The 23,029-nt window shown below is 44.0% G+C and overlaps 1 protein-coding gene across 1 annotated transcript; it reads right to left on the bottom strand.

Moving 5' to 3' along the window:
- Positions 1–15,401: 15,401 nt before the first annotated feature.
- On the bottom strand, positions 15,402–19,739 carry LOC106599597 (uncharacterized). The gene is made up of 6 exons (XM_045716024.1): positions 19,698–19,739; positions 18,908–19,168; positions 16,789–18,639; positions 16,549–16,653; positions 15,573–15,683; positions 15,402–15,412 (listed from the first exon to the last, which is right to left on the bottom strand). Exons 2-6 carry the CDS (start codon positions 19,164–19,166, stop codon positions 15,402–15,404), a joined length of 2,337 nt encoding a protein of 778 aa, XP_045571980.1. The 5' UTR covers positions 19,167–19,168; positions 19,698–19,739.
- Positions 19,740–23,029: the final 3,290 nt, after the last annotated feature.

Here is a 23,029-nt window from a genome sequence, read left to right as displayed (position 1 = left end):
TTTTGTCCCGTGGAATAGATATTGTGGATCTAAATGTTTTTTCCTCATAATCATGCACTCAGACTACCATCTTATTACATTTGCAATCGCCACAAATAATTTGCTCAGACTCCAACCAAGGATTATCAAAAGCCGTGCTATAAATTCCCAGACAACCCAAAGATTCCAAGATATCCTTCCAGACTCCCTCCACTAACGCAAGGATGTCAGAGTACAAAATCAGTTAACCACCTAACTGAGGATCTAAACTTAGCCTTGTGTAATACTGTACAGTCACACCACTAAAACATTTGTCATAAGAAACTAGCTCCATGGTATACATAAAATGCCTAAGCCCTGAAGCAAACTTTCAGAAGAATGGAACTGAAATGTCTCTCCACCAAATTGTAAGTCTTCCGACTAGCTTGGAAAGGCAGTACCGTGCAATATCGCACTGCTGCTCGATCAGCCTACTTTTCCAACCTGATTGAGGAGAATAAAAACAATCCAAAATGTATTTTTGATACCGTCGCAAAGCTAACTAAAAAGCAGCCTTCCCCAAGTGAGTATGGCCTTCACTTCAGCAGTGATGTATTTATGAACTTCTTTGACGAAAAGATAATGATCATTATAAAGAAAATTACGGGAGGGGGGAGGGGTTGGGGTTTCTTACTAATAAGTGACCTTAATTCATCAATCAAGTACAAGGGTGCCGCTTTTGACACCATCGATCACCACATTATATTGCAGAGATTGGAAACACTAATTGGTCTACATGGACAAGTTCTCGCCTGGTTTAGATCTTATGTGTCAGAAAAATATCAATTAGTCTCTGTGGATGGTTTGTCCTCTGACAAATAAATGGTAAGTTTGTGTTCCTCAAGGTTCCGTTTTAGGACCACTATTGTTTTCACTATATATGCTACCCGTTGGTGATGTCATTCGGAAACACAATGTCAACTGTCTGCTATGCAGACGACACAGCTGTACATTTTGATGAAACATGGTGAAGCCCCAAAATTGCCTACCCTGGAAGCCTGTGTTTGACAAAATCAAATAACATTTTATTTGTCACATACACATGGTTAGCAGATGTTATTGCGAGTGTAGCGAAATGCTTGTGCTTCTAGTTCCGACAGTGCAGCAATATCAACAAGTAATCTAACAATTCCACAACAACTACCTAGTACACACAAATCTAAGTAAAGGGATGGATTAAGAATATGTACATATAAATATATGGATGAACAATGACCGAGCAGCATAGGCAAGCTGCAATAGATAACATACAACAGGTATAAAATACAGTATATACATATGGGATGTGTAATGCAAGATATGTAAACATCATTATTAAAGTGGCATTAATAAAGCGACTAGTGATCCATTTGTTAGAGTGGCCAATGATTTCAAGTCTATGTAGGCAGCAGCCTCTCTGTGTTAGTGATGGCTGTTTAACAGTTTGATGGCCTTGAGATGGCCTTTTTTTCAGTCTCTCGGTCCCAGCTTGATGCACCTGCACTGACCTTGCCTTCTGGGTGGTAACAGCGTGAACAGGCAGTGGCTCGGGTGGTTGTTCTCCTTGATTATCTTTTTGGCCTTCCTGTGACATCGGGTGCTGTAGTTGTCCTGGAGGGCAGGTAGTTTGCCCCAGGTGATGCGTTGTGCAGACCGCGCCACCCTCTGGAGAGCCCTGCGGTTGTGTGCGGTGCAGTTGCCGTACCAGGCGGTGATACTGCCCGACAGGATGCTCTCAATTGTGCATCTGTAAAAGTTTGTCAGGAGTTTAGGTGACAAGTAACATTTCTTCAGCCTCCTGAGGTTGAAGACGCGCTGTCTGTGTGGGTGGACTATTTCAGTTTGTCTTTGATGTGTACACCGATGAACTTAAAACATTCCACCTTCTCCACTGCTGTCCCTTCGATGTGGATAGGGGGGTGCTCCCTCTGCTGTTTCCTAAAGTCCACAATCATCTCCTTTGTTTTGTTGAAGTGAGAGGTCGTTTTCCAGACACCACACTCTGAGTGCCCTCACCTCCTTCCTATAGGCTGTCTCGTAGTTGTTGGTGATCAAGCCTACTACTCTTGTGTCGTCTGCAAACTTGATGATCGAGTTGGAGGCGTGCATGGCCACGCAGTCATGGGTGACCAGGGAGTACAGGAGGGGGCTGAGCACGAACCCTTGTGGGGCCCCAGTGTTGAGGATCAGCAAAGTGGAGATGTTGTTTCCTACCTTCACCACCTGAGGGCAACCCATCAGGAAGTCCAGGACCCAATCACAGCGGGGTTGAGACCCAGGGCTTCAAGCTTAATGATGAGCTTGGAGGGTACTGTGGTGTTGAATGCTGAGCTGGTCAATGAACAGCATTCTTACATACAGTTGAAGTCGGAAGTTTACATACGCCAAATACATTTAAACTCAGTTTTTCACAATTCCTGACATTTAATCCCAGTAAAAATTCCCTGTCTTAGGTCAGTTAGGATCACCACTTTATTTTAAGAATGTGAAATGTCAGAATAATAGTAGAGAGAATGATTTATTTCAGATTTGATTTCTTTCATCACATTCCCAGTTGTTCAGAAGTTTACATACAGTCAATTAGTAGTTGGTAGCATTGCCTTTAAATTGTTTAACTTGGGTCAAACGTTTTGGGTAGCCTTCCACAAGCTTCCCACAATAAGTTGGGTGAAGTTTGGCCCATTCCTCCTGACAGTGCTGGTGTAACTGAGTCAGGTTTGTAGGCTTCCTTGCTCGCACACCCTTTTTCAGTTCTGCCCACAAATGTTCTATAGGATTGAGGTCAGGGCTTTGTGGTGGCCACTCCAATACCTTCACTTTGTTGTCCTTAAGCCATTTTGCAACAACTTTGGAAGAATGCTTGGGTCATTGTCCATTTGGAAGACCCATTTGCGATCAACCTTTAACTTCCTGACTGATGTCTTGAAATGTTGCTTCAATATATCCACATAATTTTTCCTGCCTCATGATCCCATCTATTTTGTGAAGTGCACCAGTCCCTCCTGCAGCAAAGCACCCCCACAACATGATGCTGCCACCCCCATGCTCCACGGTTGGGATGGTATTCTTCAGCTTGCAAGCCTCCCCCTTTTTCCTCCAAACATTACGATGGTCATTATGGCCAAACAGTTCTATTTTTGTTTCATGCAGAGGACAGTTCTCCAAAAAGTACGATCTTTGTCCCCATGTGCAGTTGCAAACGTAGTCTGGCTTTTTTATGGCGGTTTTGGAGCAGTGGCTTCTTCCTTTGCTGAACGGCCTCTCAGGTTATGTCAATGTAGGACTTTTTTTACTGTGGATATAGATACTTTTGAACCTGTTTCCTCCAGCATCTTCACAAGGTCTTTTGCTGTTGTCCTGGGATTGATTTGCACTTTTCGCACCAAAGTACGTTCATCTCTAGGAGACAGAACGCGTCTACTTCCTGAGCGGTATGACGGCTGCGTGGTCCCATGGTGTTTATACTTGCGTACTATTGTTTGTAGAGATGAACATGGTACCTTCAGGCATTTGGAAATTGCTCCCAAGGATGAACCAGACTTGTGGAGGTCTACAATTTTTTTCTGAGGTCTGGGCTGATTTCTTTGGATTTTCCCATGATGTCAAGCAAAGAGGCACTGAGTTTGAAGGTAGGCCTTGAAATACATCCACAGGTACACCTCCAATTGACTAAAATGATGTCAATTAGTCTATCAGAAACTTCTAAACCCAGGACTTCATTTTCTGGAATTTTCCAAGCTGTTTAAAGGCACAGTCAACTTAGTGTATGTAAACTTCTGACACGCTGGAATTGTGATACAGTGAATTATAAGTGAAATAATCTGTCTGTAAACAATTGTTGGAAAAAGTACTTGTCATGCACAAAGTAGATGTCTTAACCGACTTACCAAAACTATAGTTTGTTAACAAGAAATTTGTGGAGTGGTTGAAAAACGAGTTTTAATGACTCCAACCTCAGTGTATGTAAACTTCCGACTTCAACGGTAGGTATTCCCCTTGTCCAGATGGGATAGGGCAGTCTGCAGTGTGATGGTGATTGCATCGTCTGTGGACCTATTGGGGCAGTATGCAAACTTCAGTGGGTCTAGGGTGACCGGTAAGGTGGAGGTGATATGATCCTTGACTAGTCTCTCAAAGCACTTCATGATGACAGAATTGAGTGCTACGGGGCGATAGTCATTCAGTTCAGTTACCTTTGCCTTCTTGGATACAGGAAAAATGGTGGCCATCTTGAAGCATGTGGGGTCAGCAGACTGGGATAGGGAGAGATTAAAATATGTCCGTAAACACACCAGCCAGCTGCTCTGCGCATGCTCTGAGGACAAGGCTAGGGATGCCGTATGGGCCGGCAGCCTTGCGAGGGTTAATACGTTTAAAATGTCTTACTCATGTCAGCCATGGAGAAGGAGAGCCCACAGTACTTGGTTGCGGGCCGTGTCGGTTGCACTGTATTATCTTCAAAGCAGGCAAAGAAGGTGTTTAGTTTGTCTGGAAGCAAGACGTCGGTGTCCGTGACGTGGCTGATTTTATTTTTGTAGTCCGTGATTGTCTGTAGAGCCTGCCACATACGTCTCGTATCTGAGCCGGTGAATTGTGACTCCACTTTGTCTCTTATACTGACATTTCACTTGTTTGATTGCTTTGCGGAGGGAATAACTATGTTGTTTCTATTCGGCCATATTCCCGGTCATCTTTCCATGCTTAAATGCGATGGTTCGCGCTTTCAATTTTGTGCGAATGCCGCCATCTATCCAAGGTTTCTGGTTAGGGTAGGTTTTAATAGTCACAGTGGTTACAACATATCCTATGCACTTCCTTATAAACTCACTCACCGAATCAACGTATAAATCTATATTATTCTCTGAGGCGACCCAGAACATGTCCCAGTCCACTTGATCAAAACAATCTTGAAGTTTGGATTCCGATTGGTCAGATCAGCGTTGAATGGTCCTGGTCACGGGTGAATCTTGTTTGAGTTTCTGCCTATTGGAGGGGAGAAGCAAAATGGAGTCGTGGTCAGATTTGCCGAAAGGAGGGCGGGGGAAGGCCATGTATGCATTCCAGAAGTTAGAGTAGCAGTGATCCAGTGTTTTGCCAGCCCGGGTACTACAACCAATATGCTGATAGAATTTAGGTAGCCCTGTTCTCAAATTTTCTTTCTTAAAATCCCCAGCTACAATAAATGCAGCCTCAGGATATATGGTTTCCAGTTTGCATAGAGTCCAGTGAAGTTCCTTGAGGGCAGTCGTGGTATTGGTTTGAGGGGGGATATACACGGCTGTGACAATAACCGACGAGAATTCTCTTGGGAGATAATACGGTCTGCATTTGATTGTGAGTAATTCTAGGTCAGGTGAACAAAATTACTTGAGTTCCTGTATGTTGTTACAATTACACCATGAGTCATTAATCATGAAACATACAGCCCCGCACTTCTTCCCGGAGAGATGTTTATTCCTGTCGGAGCGACGCACAAAGAATCCCGGTGGCTGTACTGACTCTGACAGCATGTCTCCAGAGAGCCATGTTTCTGTGAAACAGAGTATGTTACAATCCCTGATGTCTCTCTGGAAAGCAACCCTTGCCATAATTTTGTTTACCTTGTTATCGAGAGACTGGACATTAGCGAGTAATATACTCGGAAGCGGTGGGTGGTGTGCGCACCTCCGAAGTCTGACCAGCAGGCCGCTGGTCTGCGGCGACGTTGTTTTGGGTCAGCCTCTGGAATCAGTTCGAATGTCTTGGATAGTTCGAACAAAGGATCCGCTTCGGGAAAGTCGTATTCCTGGTCGTAGAGCTAGTAAGTTGATGTCACTCTGATATCCAATAGTTCGCCCAGCTGTATGTAATAACAATTAAGATTTTCTGGGCTAACAATGTAAGAAATATATTTTTTTAAACGAAATACTGCATAATTTCCTAAGGACTAGAAGCAAAGCGACCCTCTGTGTCGGCGCCATCTTGCTATACCCCCTAGCCTTGTAGCTCTATGAAGACCAGAGGTATCAGTTGGACTGGGGACAGGGAGGGTCACCTTGCTTTCATAAGGAAGTTATTTTACTTTTAAACTTGGACAAAACGGAGATGCTAGTTCTAGGTCTGGTGCTAGCCACTGACTTCCTGTTAAGGCTAGTGCTGATTTCAAGGTTTTACTGCTAACCTACAAAGAATTACATGGACTTGCTCCTACACATCCCTCCGATTTGGTCCTGCCAAACATACCTACAAGTACACTACAGTCACAAGATGCAGGCCTCCTTGTTTTTCCTATAATTTCTAAGCAAACAGATGGAGGCAGGGCTTTACCTACGTTTTTATAGAATAGTCTGCCAATCCATGTGAGAGACGCAGACTGGAATGACGAACCACCCTTGTCTCTGCCTAGATGGGTCCCCTCTCTCCACTGGGATTTTGTTCCTATTACAGGGGCTGAGTAACTGGCTTGCTAGTGCTTTCCCATGCTGTCCCTAGGAGGGGTGCATCACATCTTGCCAGGATTTTTTCGCTATACTCAACTTGAGTGGATTGAGTCACTGTCATGATCTTCCTGTCCGGTTTTGCGGCCCCCTCGGGCTCGTGCGGTGGGGTGAGATCGTCGTGGGCTATACTCTGTCTTCTCTCAGATGTGTCCTCTTGGGTGTAATTCTCTTGTCTTCTCTGGTGTCCTGTGGGATCGTAAGTATTCTCCCTCTAAATCTCCTGTCTCTCGTTCTCTCACCTCCTGGAGGACCTGAGCCCTAGGACATACCTGGCCTGATGATGACTCCTGGGTGTCCATGTCCCCAATCCAACTGGTCGTGCTGCTGCTCCTGTTTCTGTTGTTCTGTCTGCGGCTATGGAACTCTGACCTGTTCATCGGACATGGTACCTTATCCTGGACCTGCTGTTTTGACCCTCTCCCACGCTCTTTCTTTCTACCACATCTGCTGTCTCGCCCTCTGAATGTTCAGCTATGAAAAGCCAACTGACACTTAATCCTGAGGTGCTGACAAGTTGTACCCACTATAACCACTGATTATGTGACCCTGCTGGTCATTTATGAACATCTTGAAGAACGATCTGGCCTTAAATGGCCATGTACTCTTATAGTCTCCACCAGGAACAGCCAGAAGAAGACTGGCCACCCCTCAGAGCCTGGTTCCTCTCTAGGTTGCTTCCTAGGTTCCTGCCTATCTATGGAGTTTTTCCTAGCCACCATTCTTCTACATCTGCATTGCTTCCTTTTTGGGGTTTTAGGCTGGGTTTCTGTATAAGCACTTTGTTTCATCTGCTGATGTAAAAAGAGCTTTAAAAATATGTGATTAATTGATTGACCTTGTTTTTCTTGGGCACTGTGATGATGTTGGTTTCCTTAAAGCAGGTGGGGACTACAGCCTGGGACAGGGACAGGTTGAAGATGTCCGAGAAGACGCCTGCCAACTGGTCAGAACACACTGAGGATGCGGCCGGCAGCATTGTGCCATCTGGTCGCCGACATTGTGAGTATTCACTTATTTGAGTTTTCCTCACGTCAGCATCAGTGTGTGAAAGAACCTGGTTGTCCGGAGCAGCGAGAGTCTTCCTGGCTGGCTCTGTAATGTCTGCCTCGAAGTGAGCATAGAATGTGTTTGGCACGTCTGGGAGGGAGGCTTCGGTGGGCACTGCACAGATGTATTAGCTTTTGTAGTCTGTGATAGTCTGTTGTCCTTGCCACGTGAGTCGGAGTTGTTGAACATCAATTCAAGTTTGAGTCCATTGTCTTTTTGCGTCCCTAATGGATTTTAGGAGCTCGTACCTGCTCGTAAGCAAATTTGAGAACAATGCTACCTAAATTTTATCAGTATATTGATTGCACGACATGTAAGACCACTGCTACTCTAACTTCCGCAATGCATACAAAGCCCTCCCCCACCCTCCCTTCATCAAATCTGAGCACGACGCCATCTTGCTTGTCCCAGCTTATAGGCAGAAACTCAAACAGGATGTACCGGTGATGAGAACCATTCAACACTGGTCTGACCAATCGGAAGCCATGCTCCAAGATTGTTTTGATCAAGCGGACTGGAATATGTTCCGATCAGCCTCAGAGGACAATATTGACCTATACGCTGACTCGGTGAGTGCATTTATAAATAAGTGCATTGGAGACGTCGTACCCACTGTGACCATTAAAACCTACCCTAACCAGAAACCGTGGATGGATGGCGACATTTGCGTAAAACTGAAAGCGCGATCCACTGCATTTAACCATGGAAAGAGCTCTGGACATATGGCTGAATATAAACAGTGTAATTATTCTCTTCGCAAGGAAATCAAACAAGCGAAATGCCGGTACAGAGACAAGGTGGAGTCGCAATTCAACGGCTCAGACATGAGACATATGTGGCAGGGTCTACAGGAAATCACGGACTTCAACAACAAAAACAGCCACATCACGGATACCGATGTCACGCTTCCAGATAAACTAAACACCTTCTTAACCCGCTTTGAGGATAATACAGTGCCACCGTCGCGGATCGCTAACAAAAACTGCGCCCCTCTCCTTCTCAGTGGCTGACGTGAGTAAAACATTTAAACTTGTTAGCCCTCGCAAGGCTGCTGGCCGAGACGGCATCCCTAGCCGCATCCTCAGAGCATGCGCAGACCAGCTGGCTGGTGTGTTTACAGACATATTTAATCGCTCCCTATCTCAGTCTGTTGTCCCCGCATGCTTCAAGATGGTTACCATTGTTCCTGTACCCAAGAAGGCAGAGATAACTGAACTAAATGACTACCACCCCGTAGCACTCACTTGTCATCATGAAGTGCTTTGAGAGGCTAGTCAAGGATCATATCACCGCCACCTTACCGGCCACCCTAGACCCACTTCACGGCATACCGCCCCAACAGGTCTACAGATGACGCAATAGCCATCACACTGCCCTATCCCATCTGGACAAAAATAATACCTATGTAAGAATGCTGTTCATTGACTACAGCTCAGCATTCAATACCATAGTACCCTCCAAGCTCATAATCAAGCTGGAGGCCCTGCCTGTGCAACTGGGTCCTGGACTTTCTGACGGGCCGTCCCCGGGTGGTGAAGGTAGGAAACATCTCCACTTCGCTGACCCTCAACACTGGGGCCCCACAAGGGTGTGTGCTCAGCCCTCTCCTGTACTCCCTGTTCACCCACGACTGCGTGGCCATGCACGTCTCCAACTCAATCATCATGTTTGTAGACGACACAACAGTTGTGGGCTTGATCGCCAACAACAACGAGACAGCCTACAGGGAGGAGGTGAGGGCACTTGGAGTGTGGTGTCAGGAAAACAACCTCTCACTCAACATCAATAAAACAAAGGAGATGATCGTGGACTTCAGGAAACAGCAGAGGGAGCACCCCCCTATCCACATCGAAGGGACAGCAGTGGAGAAGGTGGCGTTCCTCGGCGTACACAGTTCCTCGGCATACACATCACAGACAAACTGAAATGGTCCACCCACACAGCCAGTGTAGTGAAGGAGGCGCAACAGCGCCTCTTCAACCTCAGGAGGCTGAAGAAATTTGGCCTGTCAACCAAAACCCTGAGAAACTTTTATAGATGCACAATCGAGAGCATCCTGTTGGGTTTTTATCACCGCCTAGTACGGGAACTGCACCGCCCTCAACCGCAAGGCTCTCCAGAGGGTGGTGCGGTCTGCACAACGCATCACCGGGGGCAAACTACCTGCCCTCCATGACACCTACAACACCCGATGTCACAGGAAGGCCAAAAAGATCATCAAGGACAAAAACCACCCGAGTCACTGCCTGTTTACACCGCTATCATCCAGAAGGCGAGGTCAGTACAGGTGCATCAAAGCTGGGACCGAGAGGTAGAAGCTGTTTTTCAATCTCAAGGCCATCAGACTGTTAAATAGCCATCACTAACTCAGTGAGGCTGCTACCTTCAGTAAGACCTAATCACTGGACACTTTAATAAATGGATCACTAGTCACTTTAAATAATGTGACTTTAATAATGTTACATATTTTACATTACTCATATCACACATATATACTGTTTCAAGACCCAATCATTGGACACTTTAATAAATGGATCACTAGTCACTTTAAATAATGTGACTTTAATAATGTTACATATTTTACATTACTCATATCACACATATATACTGTTTCAAGACCCAATCATTGGACACTTTAATAAATGGATCACTAGTCACTTTAAATAATGTGACTTTAATAATGTTTACATATCGTACAATACTCATATCACATGTATATACTGTATTTTATACCATCTACTGCACCTTGCCTATGCCGCTCGGCCATCGCTCATCCATATATCATATGTACATATTCTCATTCACCCCTTTAGATTTGTATGCATTAAGTAGTTGTTGGGGAATTGTTAGATTACTTGTTAGATATTACTGCACTGTTGGAATTATAAGCACAAGCATTTCGCAACACTCGCATTAACATCTGCTAACCATGTGTATGTGACCAATAAAATTTGATTTGCCTTGCAAGCGCCGCTCTCAGCATTGTACGGATATTGTGGTTGGGGTATGTCCGGATTGTTGTGGCGATAACATCAACACGTTTCCTAATGAAGCCTGTGACTGACGCTGTTTATTCCTCAATGTTGATGGATTTGTCCTGGGTGGATGGATCTTTCAGCATATTCCAATCAGTATTTTCAAAACAATCATGCAGCATTGAGTCTGCCTCCTCCTCACTATTCTCTGTGTTGGTGGCTCCCTCGAGTTGCTGCTTGTAGGCGGAGAGTAGGAACAGAGAGACGTGATCTGATTGGCCGAAGTGGGGGCGGGGGATGGCTTTGTACGCATCACAGATGTTCATGTACACGTGGTCAACCACGCTGAATCCTCGTGGGGCAGGATACAGTACCTTCAGAAAGTATTCACACCCCTTGTCTTTTTCCACATTTTGTTGTGTTAACAAGGTGGGATTAAAAAGTAATTTTATTGTCATTTTTTGGGCAACGATCTACATAAAACACTTAAAGTGGAAGAAAAATTCTAACGTTTGTAAAAACACTAAATTGCAAAGGTATATGGACACCTGGTCGTCGAACATCTCATTCCAAAATCATGGGCATTAATATAGAGTTGGTCCCCCCTTTGCTGCTAAAACAGCCTCCACTCTTCAAGGAATGCTTTCCAGTAGATGTTGGAACATGCCACGGGGACTTGCTTCCATTCAGCCACAAGAGCATTAGTGAAGTCAGGTGATTAGGCCTGGCTCGCAGTCAGCATTCCAATTCATCCCAAAGGTGTTCGATGGGGTTGAGCCAGTGAAGTTATTCCACACCGATCTCAACAAACCACTTCTGTATGGTCCTCACTTTGTGCAAAGGGGCATTGTCATGCTGAAATAGGAAAAGGGCCTTCCCCAAACTGTTGCCACAAAGTTGGAAGCACAGAATTGTCAAGAATGTCATATGCTGTAGCGTTAAGATTTCCCTTCACTGGAACTAAGGGGCCTAGCCCGAACCATGAATAACAGCCCCAGACCATTATTCCTCCACCACCAAACTTTACAGTTGGCACTATGCACTCAGGCAGGTACCGTTCCCCTGGCATCCGCCAAACCCAGATTCGTCTGTCAGACTGCCAGATGCTAAACGCATTTCCACTGCTCCAGAGTCCAATGGCGTGAGCTTTACACCGCTCCAGCCGACACTTGGCATTGCGCATGGTGATCTTAGGCTTGTGTGCGGCTGCTCGGCCATTGAGCTCCTTAGTAAGGCCATTCTACTGACATTGTCTGTTTAGATTGCATGGCTGTGTGCTCGATTTTATACACCTGTCAGCAATGGGTGTGGCTGCTATAGCCAAATCCACTAATTTAAAGGGTGTCCACATGCACTAGATATACACAAAAGTATATGAAAAATAAAAACACATATCTTGAATACATAAGTATTTACACCCCTGAGTCAATACATGTTAGAATCACCTTTGGCAGCAATTACAGCTGAGGGTTTCTGAGTAAATCTAAGCGCTTTGAACACCTGGACTGTACCATATTTGCACATCATTCTTTTTAAAATTCTTCAAGCTATGTCAAGTTAGTTATTGATCATTCTAAGCTGAAATATGTAATTGTTTTAAGGCCATGCCATGGATCATTCAGATATTTGATTTAGAATTTTAGGAACCCTTTAGTTATTTTTATGAAATATTGAATTTGGCCTTCACTACAATAGCCCATAGAAATGCACAGAATAACATTCATAAATGGCAACAAAAAAAGAGTCAAAAAATAAATCACAAGGAATAAGGTTTTGAAGTGTCTGTCCTATATAGGAGATAAGAGCTCAGGAAAAAAAAAAAAAATGGGACATATTTAACCCCTTATTTATGTTGCCGCAAAACTACCTCCATTCATTTGTATAGGTTGCCTTTAAACATGTCCAGTGACACTTGTGAGGGTCATAGAGAAAAACTAAGAACATCATGTTTGTGAGTGTCTCCCCTTTCTACATTAGGGTCATATTAGTTCGTAGCCAAAACGGTTCAGACGCTACAGCCAAAAGTTACATCAGGGTTACCGACTTCAGACGAGTCCCATGTGGCTTGTGGGGGTCGTAGAGCAAAACTGAGAACACCATGTTTGTGAGAGACTCCCCTTTTGAAGGCCAAACCATTTTCATGAGAAGATTTTCAGGATGTCTCCTGTTTCTGACACACGGCGATGTAGCTATGCCACTTTCGGAAAGGCGATATAGGCGGATGCGGATTGAGACGCAGCCCATACAATAAAACATCTCAAAATGTTATGAACTTGACATACAAAACGTTTTCCGTGGAGAGGAAGGTGTGAGTCTGGCCATGATTTCACTTCTGTGGCCATGCAGAGCAGAGGGGTGCTGGGATGGATAGTCTAAAAGAAAATGGCATATAGGCAACTACAACATTAGTGCTCACATCGTGCCTGTTGAATATAACTTTACTCTGCTCAACAGTGCAAAATTGAGGGATTAACTAAATTCACAAGCTATATACACACCCAATCGCTCATCTTTGAAAGCAAGCTAGCTAATTAAAACAATTATTTTGCCCCTACAACTTTCCTTGAACCATTAGCACGTTTTTATATCACATTGGCCAGCAAGCACAAATTCCTTTTGACAGCTAGGTTTATTACTGTAGAGACAAGTTGTAGTTTGAGACAGCTTTGTGTTTGTTAACAAAGACGATGCAGTAGCGTTAGTTCTGGTAAAGCAGTGATTTACTCACCGAGCTATACATGAACTTAGCTACTTCTTATGGATTTACTCCACCTGAGTTACCTACAATAGATAGCTAGCCAAACGTGTTAGTGACCCCTCGGCCTACTCTTGCTGCTAACGTTACTGTAGCACTGCTGTGCATAACATGTCTCCAGAAACAACTACTATCCACGTCTTCATAGACTTTTGTCACTAGCTAGCTTCCAGCTAATGTTAGCTAGGTAGCTATGATGCTAGCTCCTGATAATTCAGCTAACGTGTGCCTTGCCAGGCTGCTTAATATAGCCAAGTGAACTTCAGTAGCTCATCAGAATAATTGCCACTTTTCTTACTCACCATCAGCCCATCCAATGGCTCCAGATCGAACTAAGTGCATTACAGACAGAAGCCGTATCACCAGGTTGTAAACCGGAGGTAATGAGCCCACACATGTACATGTTTTGTAGATGGTTCCAAATTAACTAAAGCCAGCCCTCGCAAGACACGTATAGTCAGATCGAAATGTGCGTAATTTTATCTGTTGACTTGACTTAAATCATTGTGCAACATTATGGGTAAGCTCCGGGCATACCGTAGTCTTTCAGCTGAAAAAAAAAAAGTTGTGTTTAGGCATAAGTTTAGCAGTATGATTGGGGTTAGGTTTAGTTGAGGCAGGCAACAAGGCAGGCAGAAGAGGCGCACTATCAAAGAAAGAAACCAAGTGGAGAGTCAAATAACAGGTTCAACGAGGTGCTGGTGCAACCAAAAAAATAAGTTGTTGAGAGGCGTGGTTAATGACTCTGTAGGCTGTAGCTCGGAGACCTCTGACGGTCGCAGCGAGCACGGGGGGGGGCAGGGTTGTATTCACTACACAGAGGCAAACAGGATGAAATTGTGGGAGATACTAGGTCAACTTGTCCAATAAGAAACGCCAGCTTCCTTTTCCGTTTCAAAACATTTGTTTGTATGACGTGAACTAATTAAGATATCTGGTAAACAGATTGAAAAGTACTGGGATCGAATGCTGTCTCGCATTTTCCAGCAGTGCTGATTCTTGTAGTAGCCTGCTTGTTTTGCTCAAGTTAAACATAGACCCTCGATCTCCTGTGTGCAGTCAAAACATTGTCCTGTCTGAAGTTAGCCACGCTTACCTACCACACGGTGGGTAGGCAATGTCACAGCCCTATCAGTAGGAGTGTTGGGTAGGCTACTTTTTAGTTAACCTTTATAGGAATATTTAAATTCATCCTTCACTTGGGACTCCTTGACAATGAATCTGCTGTGCCTTTTGCAATCGATAGTGAATAAATCTTGCTTTTGTGAATTCTTTAGAGTTGAGCAGTCATGACAATTCCAAATTCCCTTACTGACCATAAGCCCCATTTCATTAACGTGTTCTACTTTTAATTTCACATTCCTCCACCACTTCAAAATACAAGGAGTTCATTTGAAAAATAAAAACGTTTATTATGTAGGCCTATAAATAGGGTTATTAAAAATGTCTTCATTGTCATTTGTTGACAGTCTCTGGTCAGTCAGTACCTTGGGTTTCTTCCATTTGCTCCTGTAGCGAAAACACAGCGTTAATAAAAAACAATTTAAAAAAAATAACTTCAGCATATGGCTTCATCTTGGAATGTTAATTGACGCTAACCCGGCCTCTGTAGGTAAAAAGCTGAGGGATGGGGCTGAAGAAATGTAACAACTTAAGTTCGTACAGAGCTATTGATGCAAGCACTGACAATCCATGATATCAATATTAGTTTTAACCATGTTTTGAGACTATACAGTGTTTGTTTCTTTTTACTTTTACAAACATTGGAGTAAAACAACCTTATATTTTTGGTTCTGAACAGGGTACAATCAATAGATACAAATGAATTACATGTATGTCCAAAAATGAATTTGGCAATTAACAATTTCCCCTTTAAAAGGGGCAATCTACAGTTGCTACATACATTTTTGGACTTAAATTAATTATATATGTACCTATTGATTCTGGAAAAATATAACTTGTACATGCCTCATGAGGACTGATGTACCCCATCAGAACCAAAAACTATTAGCTTGTTATACTCCAATGTTTGTAAAAGTAAATGGAAACAGTGTAGTCTCAAAACATGTTTAAAACTAATGACATCAGATTGTCAGTCCTTGCATTCATAATTCGGTCAATGAATTTGAGGAGGTACATTCTCCAGCTTCATACCTCAGCTTTCACAGAAACGGGGGCAGGGAAAACACTGTTATTGTTTCAACTGCTGATTGACAATTTAACCTTACTTTCTGGAACAGACAGAATGGTGTGACTGGCCGTTCATAGAACGCCTCCGTATCAGTCTAAACCATAAACCATCGAGGTTGTTATCCTTGCCTCTTGTTTTACCAGATCTGCCATAATACCCAGTCCAGGGTTCGTCGTCACAATTCCTCTGGGCGTTCTGCTGTCCAAAAGGCTTGTTTGATGGGTTAGTCTGTGCTCTGTCTGGAGAAGAAACCAGTAACACCATCAGGTATTGAGCATTGAAAACACGAACAATACCGTGGAAAATAGTCAGTAGAATAACTAACATAAAGAACAAAAAATATAAAAACGCAACATGCAACAATTGCAATGATTTTACTGAGTTACGGTTCATATAAGGACATCCGTAAATTGAAATAAATTCATTAGACCCTAATCTTTGGATTTCACATGACTGTGCAGGGGCACAGCCATGGGTGGGCATAGGCCCACCCACTGGGGAGACAGGCCTAGCCAATCAGAATGGGTTTCTCCCCAAAAAAGGGCTTCATTATATACAGAAATAATCCTCAGTTTCATCAGCTGTCCACGTGGCTGGTCTCAGACAATCCCGCAGGTGAAGAGGCCGAATGTGGAGGTCGTGGGGTGGCATGGGTACGCTTGGTCTGCGGTTGTGAGGCCAGTCGGAAGTACTGCCAAATTCTCTAAAACGACATTGGAGACTGCTTATGGTAGAGAAATGAACATTCAATTCTCTGGCAACAGCTCTGGTGGACATTTCTGCAGTCAGCATGCCAATTGCATCTGTGCCATTGTGTTGTGTGACAAAACTGCACATTTTAGAGTGGCCTTTTGTCCCCAGTGCAAGGTGCACCTGTGTAATGGTCATGCTGTTTAATGAGCTTCATGATATGCCACACCTGTCAGGTGGATGGATCATCTTGGCAAAAGAGAAATGCTCACTAACAGGGATGTAAACAAATTTGCGCACAGAAATTGAGAGAAAAGCTTTTTGTGCGTATGGAACATTTCTGTAATCTTTTATTTCAGCACATGAAACCAACACTTTACATGTTACGCTTGTATTTTTGTTCAGTATACATACCCTGTGGTCTATTTTGCCATCGTCCCCGTTTCTTTGAGTTGTTCAGCCCATATCCATTATCACAAGTTACATGATCAGGCATGGTCTTGTTTGCTCTCCTGGAATCTGCCGGAGAAAGGTACTATAAAGTGTCATTTTACAGCATCGTTTCAGTGTGAATTTGTGTAAGAATATATCAAAGCAGACAGTAACTTAGACCAAGTTTAGGAATGATCAAAAAGTATGGTATGCCCTCTTTACCCATCTGTCTTTTCTGATTCTGTGGAATGAGATGCTGCTGCGCCTGAGGCTTGGTGAGATCGGCGGCCATCTTGGCCACATTTCTCTTATTCAGTCTGCCTGTGGGGCGCTTCCTGAAACTCACTCCGTTTGGCTTCGGTGCCTCACAGGAGCAGTTCCTCTCCTGTAGCTTTGAACACATCAGACCACACGTCTTAAAGTGTCCGTTTGATGAGGGAGCCGTTGGCATCCTAACATCTGCAATCTGCTCGCAGTCCTGTCGACTGGGTACAATAGGCCCAGTCTGTTTGGCAGGTTCCATCACCGCCGCCTCCATTTCCTGGTTGCAGCGACCTGTACAACTGCAGCCAGGCACTTTGTCTCCTGCTAGGCATTTGGAGGAATATGTTTCAGGGTCATCTGGAGAGCAGGGAGGGCTCAGAACCCTGGGCTCTGTAACTTCCAGAGCCTTCTTTTTTGGGCTATGTTGAGCCTTGGGTTTCACTGACCCTTGAGTGCTATTCAATGGTCCTTCAACACTTGGGATCATTGCACTTTGGTTTGTAGGAGAACCATACACATTGGCTTTTTCCACAAGCTCCATGTGTAGGTTGTGGCTAAGTTTGAGCTGCCTTTTCCTCCTGGGAAGAGCTTCAGAGTTCAGCCTCTTTGATGGAATGAATTTATCCATTGGTGTGCTGAAAACTTGCTTATGCTCTGCAGTGCCTAGTTGGAGCTTTCTGTAGTACATTTTTTCCATGTCGGCCAGCAAACAGGAAGAGGGAACATAAGGGGGAAGTGTGTCTATCGATGACAGGGACAACCTTTGACTTATCTCGGTTATAGCCAACAGCTGACTAGCTGTGTGGCCTCGACTGACATTCGCATCTGATACTTTCGCAGTCGACACTTCATGATCCAAAAGCCCATTCTGTATCAGCCACTCTGTGGAGGGGACATACGGCGCCAAAGACTGCACTGACCAATCAGACACATTAGCCTTTTGCTGTATTTGGCTATAATGGAAGGACTCTTGGCATGAAGAAGTATTCACATCAGCCATTTTCTCAGCCTCTTTCACATTTTCTAAAGTCAGCGAAAACCTCAGACTTCTCCTCCTCTCTGTTATAGCTATGACCTGACTGGCTGCGAGGTCTTGACTGACGTTGGGAGGATCTGCTTCTTTCTCAGTCAACACAATGCCGTTTTCCATAAGAAACTCTTTGGAGGGGACATACGGGGCCAAAGACTGCACTGACCATACGGACTCATTCAACTTTTTCGGTCCCTGACTATAAAAGGACATCTGGCTTTGATTAGGATGATCATCTGACACTTTTCCAGACAACTCTTGTGCCACATCTTCTGGCGCCATCAGTCCATTCTGTGTCATCCACTCTATAGAGATGCTACGTGAGTGAATGGTCTTTGTTCCTGCAGGTGGGTCTTTGCCAGTACCCTGGCTCCTCACCATCCCCTGGAATCCAGTTTTGGAGGCAATGGGCGAATTAGGTTCTTCTTCTGGGCAGCTCTGTTTCTCTGCATTGGAGCTTAGAGATGAGGGGGTGGTAGAGTTGGTGCCTCTTCCAAAGTCTGACCTAGCCAGTGGTCTAGCCAAGGGGGGACCGTCCTTCACCGCTTCAGGTGGTGGTTCAGTCTGTACTTCAGAGTTAACCATCTCTATGGGTGTGGCATTGTGGTAAAACATTCTGGACATCCTGCTGTTGTTCTGGTAGGCCATGGCAGCAGGAGGGAATTGGTATCGTCTGTATTCTGCAGGGTGCAGCTGGGAATGAGGAAGAACATAACCTGGAACCTCCATGTATGGGTGGGGAAGGAAAGGTGGCATAACCATTCCCGGCATACCGTAACCTAAATACAAAATTGGAAGGAATGAGTGTCATTGAATCTTTGAATTGTATTGAATAACATATTAAATACTTTTTTTTTTAAATGACAGCTGAAAGCATGGGGTTCTTCAAATTATGGAGGTATACATTTTGAGCTGTACAATAACATGTAGTAGATCAGAACTAAAATGTGGTCTACTGATCATGAATATTACTTCATACCGCCAGACTGGACATTACACAGCATTTATACTACTGGGTAAGAAAAACATATTTAAACTTAGCCATCCCTGGAAATCCAGAGCAGGGGTTGTAGGGCATGGGCCACTGGTAGTGGTAAAAGGGGAGAGGAGGAGGGGGCTGCACATAGAAGTAGGGTCGAGACTGGTGCACATGAGGATGGGGCTGATGATCGGTCAGATGGGGCCCTGATCCTTCAGGTCCACACACTGGGTGCCATGTGCCAGGGTTGGGCTGAGGAACTGGCTGGTGTGGCCCAATGTGCCTTGCTGCCACATGTGGTCCATTTTCAAATTGTGTTGCTGCCATACCTAAACTAAGGAAAGAAACAGAAAGTAAAAGGAAATGCATAACAATCTATGAACAGTCCAACAATTAGTGATGTCACGGAGCGCTGAGATGTGTCGAAATCGCTAAGCAGTTTACCTCAAAGCAGTGTGCTGATGCCTGTATCACAATCAGAAGCACATGATCAATGACGTCTGAAGCTTTGTGTCATCAAACAACCCGATTGGTTCTGTATTGGTTTTGGTAGAAGACAAAAAGGCTACACTTCCCTATGGGGTGGGACAACTATAAATGTGCCACTAGTGTACACTTTGTTGATCAAAGCCTTGAGTAATGAACCTACAGTATAACACAATTGGATGGAAAGCCTCAACACTTCAGGAAGCTTTGTTTGCCCATCAGTACCAACAAGGTGATTAAGTGAATTCAGGTCATTAAATAATTCCATTGAAAAATAAGTGCATCTTACAAATGGTGACACCACCAATTAACTGTAATTACCCTGAATAAGAAAATAACTGCAATACAGAGCACACAAATGTAAGAAATGACCTGCTCACCACCAGAACAATAGATCAACTTGACTTGCCTCACAACAAACTGATTAAAAGTGCAAGCCAGACACACCTGGTCTTAAATTGATGATTACCAAAGGTGTGGTTTCAGTTTGAAAAACAGTTCCTGGGATGTCTCGGGAAACGACAGTTTTACTTCCATGCTGATTCAGTCATTTCAGTCATTTTAGTGCATTCTGAAAAAACAAGCACACATCAAAAGTCACCCCTTACCCCATTTTATGAATCTCTTCCAGTGCTTGACTTGGACTAGAACAGGTGCCGATACTGTTTATATTTAGGTGCAGGAGCTCCACAATACTTTTGAGCTTATAATCCATAAGAGGAACATGAGCTCCAGTAGTAAAACATGTGAGGTGCCAGTACTCAGCTCCTGTGAGCTCCTTAACCAAGTCAAGCACTGATCTCTTCTTAATCTAAATGTTACATATCTTTACAACACTTAGAGTATTGCCTTTACAGTACGCCCCTCCAAACTAAATTAGGTCATGCATTTGTACAGTTCTTCCTAATCCGCCAAAAAATGTGATTAAAGCTGCGAGTCATTCAATAACAAGCCTAATATGTTACACTGTAGTTATTTTTCATTTGCTTTACAAAATAGTTATGAGTTTACTGTGTCTATTCTCCAAAAATGAAGGCGAAACTTCAGGGGTGTGTACAAGTTACTGGAAGACGTGCAACATTTCACTCATAAAAGTCTTAATTTAATGTCAGAATAAAGAATGCATGTGATTATCTATTATCTTGAAGTATTCGTACAATCTAGATTGCAAGGCTAATTATGCTGGGCCTAACCGTTTCAATTACTGATCCAATCGGTAGAACACTAACCACAGCTCTTATGAAACTACTGAAGCATCAATCTATTATCCATGTTGATGAATGCAGCCCTGTACTCTTAATGTAAATGAAAAAAACAGGTTTTAAAAGTGCAAGGTTTTATTGACAACACTGTTCAAAATATCTGCATAATAACAAAACGAGACATGTAAACTTCGACTGGCACTTGAAGCCAAACATCTCCTCTCACCAGGAAATTGCATTTCCACTGCTTTAAAGCCTGGGATTCACCCTCAGTGAACAATGCACTGACACTGTAAGAGGAGTTGAAATGCTGTAGAGTAGACTGGGCCTACCCCTCCCAGGTCCAGTCTGGTGTGCTGGTCAACATGGGGTTAGTGTCACAGTACAGTCCGGTTAGGCTGCAGCCCAGGCTGTGATTAGGATCAATGCACAGCGTCCATCAAGGCTACCATCAAGCACTGGAAATGCAGGCATCTACTGTACAGCAAGTTGTTGAACTGCTGCCTTAGATATTATTTTTGTAACACTTATTCAAACATTACGAGTGTCTTCAGTTATTACAATGTGCTTTGTGTGCATTTCATAGTGCAAGTGAATTTATATATTAGGTCAGAGTTTCCCCAAACTGCTCCTGCTCTTCATGACACATGACTTCATTGTGGTCCTCACAGCAGATTATAAACAAGGTCCTTCAGCTCAGCAGAGTGGGATGGAATCAGAACCTTGTCATGGAGCCAGACTGTCAAGTGAATGGTGGTCATGTGAAGCCCAATTCAGTTCAATGCTCCTAGTCAAGGCCCCACAGTCATGTTTTACATCCTCTGGAGGATCCTCTGTTCTCTGGCCTGTCCCTCTATCCAAGGTTCTTCAGTATTCAGGTGGTGCTTCTCAGAGTGGTATTGCTTAGCCAGCTCCTCCAGGCGGCTCTCGCTGGAGTCATTGAATACGCTGCTGGGCAGAGGAGAGTCCCTCGGCCTCATCCTACCCTGTTGGGGCTGTCTCTGTGGCAGAGGCCTCGGCTCCAGCTCCTACTGGGTTCTTTGGCCACAGTCGTCCCAGGGGAAGACACGGTTGTCCCAGGGGAAGACACGTTCGTCAGAGGTTAGGGACTCCCTGTCTCCAGGTAGGTTCTCACTGGTTCTGAGCCTGTCCAGGATCAGCTTGTGGACTGTGTGGCTGGGATAAGTTTGAACCTCAGAACAAGCGTTCTCTGACCCAACACAGGCCTGCTGCTGGTAGTGGTGGCAGAACTGGACGTCATAGGTCGCAGAGGAGATGTGGGGGTTAAACATCCTGCTGTAGTCGACAGGCTGTGTCGGCGCCTGTGGAGCCACATACCCCAGATACGGCATATGGAGCCATATATGGATGCCCATAAGGCATAGCTGGAAATAGAAAGAGAGAAAATATTAGAATTGTATTAGAAAATTACATGACACAAATGAATTGACAAAGATTTTTTAAGAAAAACTAGCCATTGTACCTGATGGGAGAAGACCATATGGATTTATGTTCCATTGACACATATTATAAAATGGTTGAGTTGGTGGTTGAACATAGAAAAATGGTCTTGTGTGATGAATTATATGGTGTGGTGAAGGATGGGAGTTGAAGGATTATTGAAGGATTGAAGGATTATTCATATTTGAAACAAGTCAGAAAATACAGTAGTTGATTGACTTGACACTTCATCCATCACAAAGAATCCATGAGTAATGTTTCAATTTATCAAACTGAGTTGGCTAATAAATAAATCACCTTCCATTGCTTGGTCAGGGGCAGAAAGACAGCACAGGATATTATACACCGCAATTCTACTGCGAAGAGGAAACTAAAAGTTAAAACGTCAGTTAGCCTACACACATCATTACATTGTGGTCCCAAGTCAGTGTAGAAACTGGTAGTGAGCTGCAGAGGATAAGCCTTCCAATAAGGCAACAATCTGACTGCATCCATGAACAACAAGAAATATAGGTACAGTATATGCCATTACATTGGCGTTTAACACATGAAAACGAGGTGACTAAAAATGAATAAAAAAATGAACAAACCTAACCGTGAACGTGATGGTTAGGAAAAAGTGAGACCGTATATGAAACGAGAGCAAAACAAAACTCACCCATTACTCACCCTCCCCATCAGATGTATCACTACGGTGCGTGGGGCATTGCAACACGCGCATCACACACCAATTAGGGTGTAACGAACTGTGAGCTGACAGTCAAATTAGGCAATTAGTCATTTTCACCACAAGGTGGCACCAAAACTACAAAAATGCGTGTACCGCATCAGCTTTACGACGTTTCTTCAAACCAAGCCATTTTGGCTCCCCTGATCTCTCTTTGAGAATAAGGTTATGGCCATAGAGATAGATAGATGAACTCATCTTTGTATCTGTGCCAATATAGCATCTGTAAAAGCATGGGCAGCGCCATTGAGGTTATCTCTGTCGATATGCCCTTGAGCCAGGCACTTAACCCTAATTGCTCCTGTAAGTTGCTC

The sequence above is a fragment of the Salmo salar genome, chromosome ssa03 (genome assembly GCF_905237065.1).
Source record: "Salmo salar chromosome ssa03, Ssal_v3.1, whole genome shotgun sequence".
In the NCBI taxonomy this organism is placed as follows: domain Eukaryota; kingdom Metazoa; phylum Chordata; class Actinopteri; order Salmoniformes; family Salmonidae; genus Salmo; species Salmo salar.
The sequence above is the reverse complement of the archived record's forward strand: the minus strand, read 5'-3'. Positions and strand labels throughout refer to the sequence as shown.

What these genes read in the sequence shown, in the direction of transcription:
- LOC106599597 (XM_045716024.1), bottom strand. Translation starts at nt 19,166, where the DNA reads ATGGCAGCAACACAATTTGAAAATGGACCACATGTGGCAGCAAGGCAC. An exon ending in GAATCAGAAAAGACAGATGG is followed by an intron (nt 16,654 to 16,788) that starts GTAAAGAGGGCA and finishes TTTCTCCGGCAG; the next exon opens with ATTCCAGGAGAGCAAACAAG. An exon ending in ATGGCAAAATAGACCACAGG is followed by an intron (nt 15,684 to 16,548) that starts GTATGTATACTG and finishes TTTCTTCTCCAG; the next exon opens with ACAGAGCACAGACTAACCCA.